Here is a 5,801-nt window from a genome sequence, read left to right as displayed (position 1 = left end):
GGGTGCTGTGGGTTTGCTGCGCTCTCTCCCCCAGGATCGCGGTCTTGGAGGCGTCGGTCGCGGTTGGATTCTGCCTCTTCTCGTGGACCTGCTACCTGCATTACTGGCCGCTGAACCAGATGTACTTCGATGTCGAAGGATTGGGCAAGCTCACGTGTTGCGCCGTGATGAGCTTCGCGCTGTACGCAGCCATGGGCGGGCAACTCTTTGGTGAGGTGTTTGGCGTCTGGTTTACCGTGGCTGGTATAACCGGGTACCATGGGTACAGCCTTGCCATGTGCCACTGCTACAAGCAGCTGCTTCGGCGTCCAAGGTGATTTTGCTGATCCGTGTAGTGTCTGATGTGCTTGTCATCATCGTTGCGTAATACTCCGTGTTTCTTGTAATGAGCTATAGTGGACTGCTAGTGTTGCAACACAATGTGATATGGACATGTAAGCTTGCCAATGTCAAATGGCACTGGTCAAACAAGAATGGATGCAGAACTGTTTAGTTCCACTAGGATGTTTCCTGGGAAGTTCTGCTCGAGACCTGTATAAAAATTCTAAGCATATCATGTGAGCTATCCTATTTGGCATCAAAAAAAAAATTCCAGTCTCCTAAAGCACTAGACTCTTCAGTCCTAATGCACAACCAATAGAATCATTTGGAACATTCAGGGATACTAGCAGGTATTCAGACCACCCACCCAACCTGAGGCATGTGAAACTTCTATTAGCACTAGAAATCGCTGTACAATGGCTACCCCAGGGCGACATGGGAGAGCAAAAGCAATGATTTTATTGGTTTTGCATGAGGAGAAAAAGAGAGTGACCTATCGAACTCGAGGCAGCATTGCATTTGTGCTGCTTCTGCTATCATCGCATTGACAGAGACAGAAAAGGAACGCGAAACAGAGGAGGAGACAAGTGGCAGCCAAGGCAGCTAGCAAGGGTCCTCATGAGCCTCCAAGAAGAGCCTTGAGTAACTTCTTCAGCGTATCCACAATGCTTGAAAACGAAGGCCGCTGCCTCGGATCACTGAAGAATGAAAGCAAAATGAGATTACCATCATGTTCTGAACAAAGCATACTTTCAACAAGCACAGATTTAGTCTTGCCACTTAAATAAGATTTGATCAGAATAAGCTTCGGGCTATTAATAGAAAAGGCTTACTCATCCCAGCAGGATTCCACAAGAGCAGCAAGTTCTGGACTGGTATGTTTCGGAATCGGGAGCCTTCTGTTCTGAAATGCAACGGCACCTACTACCTGCAAAAGTGCAAATGTTACCATAATGAATCACAAACCAGAAGAATGTTCTGCAGCAGTAGGAGAACATCATTAAGAGGTGGAAGCTTACCTGAGCAGGGCCTAGGCCATTCCATGGTTGCTGCATTGTCAGGAGCTCCCACAAGATCACACCAAAGCTGTAAACATCACACTTCTCGTTGGATGGTTCGCCGCGGAGAAATTCTGGTGCCATCCATTCTGGCTGCAGCACAATAACACTCAGACGTAAGAAACCAGTAAATTTAGTGTGAGATTGTTGTTTGAGCACGGAATTATGAAACTTACTGTTCCAGCAACTGATTTGGATGATATGAAGGTGTTCGCCTTAAATCTGGACAAGCCAAAGTCACCTACCTGAAGTTGTATCAATCAAGGAAAGTAAAGAAACAAAAGTAGAACAGTGGATCTGGATCATGCTATGCTATCTGGGTGGTGTACTAACCTTCACGGACCAGTTCTTGTCTACCAGCATGTTTGGTGTCTTCAGATCCCAATGCACAATAGGAGGATTCAGGCAGTGGAGATAGTTGATGCCTTTTGCCTGCATTCCACATACAGCACGTAGAGAGCTCAGTGACATTTCAGGAGTTTGTCACGTGTAAAAGGAACACAATGTGATACATACAACATCTAGTGCCATGCGCAAACGACGCTTTAGGTCCAGCATTTCTCCATTAGCTGCCTTGTTGATGAGGCGGAAGAGGCTTCCTCTGTTTACACCAATAGGGTTCTTATTTACTCAAGGATATCCAGATATCTGTAACAAGTCTGACAACCGAAATTTGTGGAAACTTTACCTGGGCAAATACTCTGTCACTATTGACAAATGTGGGCATTTTGTCACCGCACCCATGAACAATACCACATTCGGATGGCGGACTCGTTTCATAATAGCAATCTGGATGCCATATGGATACGGTCAGATAATGATTGTTATTTAGATGTGAGAAGTTGGGAGTTTGATGCCAAAACTAAAATGGCAAAGTGACCTCTCTGAGGAATTCCTTCAGCTGAGCTTCACCAACATCCTGATCCATAAGCACCTTTACCGCAACATCCTGCAGACCCCAATCTACAACCTTAAATTTATGATCTCCAAAGGACACTTAACTCAGTGCAAAAGTAAAGAAAAAACAGGTTTCGCAATGGATGCTTGAGGTACTTACTGAACCATGCCAGTCTGCACGATACACCGTACCGAAAGAGCCTGCATTGTACCCCAACGGTGATTAAATTCAGAGAATACAGTAAGCTAGTAGAAATTCTTGAGGCGAAGAAGTACCGGCGCCTACGCGTTCCTTGAGCTCGAGCTCCTCCCATGATATCTCGAGCCAATCTACAGCAAAAGACGGCTCAATGGTCAAGCGTGTCAGAAGGGTGGCACCTGGGACGTTCTCCTTGTTGCCATTCTCAGCACTGATGTCCATCGCCTTCAATTGCGCCGACACATCTAACACTGATATGCCATTGCAGTTTCCATTCTCTGTGATCTGACCGCACTTTGGCAGTAAGCCTTCTTTGCTAGCTACCTGAACAGAGTTCTCCTCCACGACACAACACCTAGCAACTACAAATAGTACAGTATTGGACTACTAGCCAGCAGCATGAATGAATTGTCTGAATATTTGAGTTGCTCATGATTAGTAGGTTGCGTACCTGAATACTGGGAATTCGATAGTACCATGTTGCGACGATCATCTGCTATCGCTTGATTCCAGGCAGCGACTGGTGTCGTGTAGTTCCCTGAGCCTACTTTACACGAAGTCTTGAAAGGTGAAGGCACTGTGGAGAGCAACTGGCCGTTGATAGATGAATCTGGGCAGCTGATGCTTCCCGGTTCAACTACAAGGTCCACCACGTATTCCCTGAAGCCACCAGCAGAATTACTACAGAGATTGAGCCAATGCAGCACAACATAAAAATGTACCAATCACAAGCTCAATAGCTCATTGGCATACACCAACATCAGATTGTAGTAAGGCACTGAAATGCTCAGGCTTCATAAGAAGAAAAGCTTCAAAAGAGCAGTCTTAACTCTTAAGTCTTAACTGCCTCAGTTCTTGTTATGCTACATTGTATCTGTAAACAGACATGACAAAGAACGGGAACAAGTACAGACCTTACATATCTCCTCTCACTGTCGATTTTGACAAGGCAAGATGATCGATGAGGCGCAGAGCAGTACTTGCAACCTTGCGCAATCCGGCATGGCAGACCGATGAAATCTGCGAGTTCCTGAATGTTTTCGGAGAAGCAGATTGTCCTCTAAGCTTATAGAAACCATAACACAAGTTGCACAATGGCTGGTGCTGCGTCTGACCGATGGTACCTACCTTGAAAAGGATGGCCCGGTGCCGGCAGAACCCGATGGACAGGCCGCCAATGGGGACGACGATGCACTTCTGCCGCTTCCTCAGCTGCTTGCTCACCGCCTTCCACCGCATGTACAGGTCTCCGTCCTCCGATCGCAAGGCACCTCTTCACATGGAAAAGGAAATAAACACACACAAGAGAAAGAGACCGTCACATGAAGGTGGTGCACATCAAACTGTTGCGTTCACGTGCTCGTTCGTCGGTGACCACCAGGTTCACGGAACATGAAGGAACAGCAAGCCTATAGTCCATCAGTCTAGCGATCGATCTAGGCATCTACACGGGGTTTGCGCATGCGCAGGAGCGTGGCATGTACGCCGCTGCTGATATTTACCAGCTCAACTTTTTTTGAAGCGAAGCAAAAAGAACACACGGGCGACACGCCCATGCACGCAGTAGCAGTGCCGTCAGTGTGCTCACCCCATGTGGTCGGAGACGAGGACGGCGAGGCGGCGGACGAGGTCGAGCGTGACGCCGAGCGCGCGGACTAGGTCGAGCGCGCGGCGCTCGAGGTCGAGGAGCACCGAGTCGGCGCCCTTGTCGACGAGCACCACCTCCGGCGAGGACTCGGTGGCGTCCACCGCCCGCAGCGCCGCCAGCGACGGCAGCCGGCGGCCCTCCTCCGCGGCGTTGCACATGGCCCACAGGTGCGGGTCGATGCCCATGATGTTGTAGAACCCGTGCGCGATCTTGTCGCCCCACGACAGGCACCCGTTCACCTGCAGGAACACACAGACAATGCATGCATCGCCATTGCTGTCAGGTTTCTCGGGTCTTACTCCTTGATTACACTGCGACTAATGATCGATGAGCACAGTTGCACGCGCCAGATCGTCACGTGTTCATCACTGCTCAGTACGACTAAGCTGAAGGCTGCGCGGCTCAGCTTGCTCCAACTTGCAATAATAAATTAGGTGCAGCGGCGCATCTGAATAAAATTTTCAACGGAGAAGAGGCTGCATCATTTGCAATCAGTAATGTGCTTGTTCTCTGATTATGCGCAAGAATACAATACAAGCTCTGAGCGGCTGCATCATGGACCAGCATGGAAGCATATATAGCCACTAAGTAACCACCACTCCTAAACCACTCAGTGAGTGCAAGAAATTAACCAAACAACAACATGAACTTGCATGCTAATACAAGTATACACAAAATTTCAAGAATAGCAGAACATCAACAAAATTCAGCAAATTAAACCTTCAAATTAAGTACCAACAGCTAATTACCTCAAAAATTAGTAATGATTGCAAAAACAGTAAGCAAGAATTTTGGTGCATCAGAGAAGCAAAAAAAAAATAGCAAAAGAGTTTAAAGCTTGTGCAGGAGTTCGCGTTTCTCTAGTCTCTGCACGCATTGCACCATCATATGCTCGTGTGCTATACCATGTCCGTACGACTGAGACTGATGTATGCATCTGTGTATGTATGCACCTACCCAGAGCCGGTAGGAGACGGCCTCCGGATCATCCGCGCCGTCGCCGGCATCCCCGGGGGCGCCGTAGCCGAGGAGGAGCTCGGGCGGGGCGGGGGCGCCGGCGAGGAAGGCCTGGGAGGTGAGGCGGATGGCGAGGGAGAGCTGGAGGTAGTACCCCTCCCTGGCGCGGCGGACCCACGTGTCCCTCCCGCCGGCTTCTTCGGCGGCGGTCAGCTGGGAGGAGCCTGGTGCCGTGGCGGTGGAGGAGGCGGTGGTGGTGGCGGCGTCGCTGGAGGCGGTGAAGGCGCTCCCGGCGCTCCACTCGGCGGACACCGGGGCCGCGGGCGCGTCGACAACGGATGAGGCGGCGGCGGCGGCGGACTGGAGCAGCGCGTAGTCCTCGAGGAGCGGCAGCCGCGAGTCGTCCGCGGCGAGGTGGAACGCGGCGGCAGCGTCGGGTTAAGGACTCGGCGGCGGTGCGGCATGGCCGGAGGAGGGCTGATGCATGGGGATTGTGGCTGGTTGCTTGCTGCTAAATCGGGGGATTGGAGAGGGAGGAGGGGGGGTGGGCTGCTTGTGTGAAAGGAGTTGAAAAACTTGCTGCGGAGGGGGAGCGACATGGAGGGGTTGCAACATGCAAGTTGGTCCTTTTAGGTTGCTTCTTTTTTTTTTTTCTTGTCGAGTTTTTTATTTGGCCGTTACTGTCACCGTCTTTCCTTGTGCTTGTTTTTAATAACCGCGA

The 5,801-nt window shown here is 50.1% G+C and overlaps 1 protein-coding gene across 1 annotated transcript; it reads right to left on the bottom strand.

Annotated features, from left to right (window-relative positions):
* Positions 1-553: 553 nt before the first annotated feature.
* On the bottom strand, positions 554-5,518 carry LOC101769146 (serine/threonine-protein kinase CTR1; the record flags this gene model as incomplete). The annotated part of the gene is made up of 15 exons (XM_012847273.2): positions 554-1,019; positions 1,155-1,249; positions 1,341-1,472; positions 1,556-1,624; positions 1,713-1,811; positions 1,896-1,980; positions 2,068-2,168; positions 2,260-2,328; positions 2,437-2,477; positions 2,553-2,837; positions 2,927-3,135; positions 3,390-3,505; positions 3,604-3,748; positions 4,064-4,362; positions 5,081-5,518. Coding segments are annotated over 15 exons (2,265 nt in total), but the record flags the coding sequence as incomplete, so codon positions are not given.
* Between the last annotated feature and the right edge of the window lie 283 nt (positions 5,519-5,801).

This window comes from Setaria italica, chromosome VII, assembly GCF_000263155.2.
Source record: "Setaria italica strain Yugu1 chromosome VII, Setaria_italica_v2.0, whole genome shotgun sequence".
Lineage (NCBI taxonomy): Eukaryota > Viridiplantae > Streptophyta > Magnoliopsida > Poales > Poaceae > Setaria > Setaria italica.
Note: the sequence above shows the minus strand (reverse complement) of the source record. Positions and strands in the feature narration are given on the sequence as shown.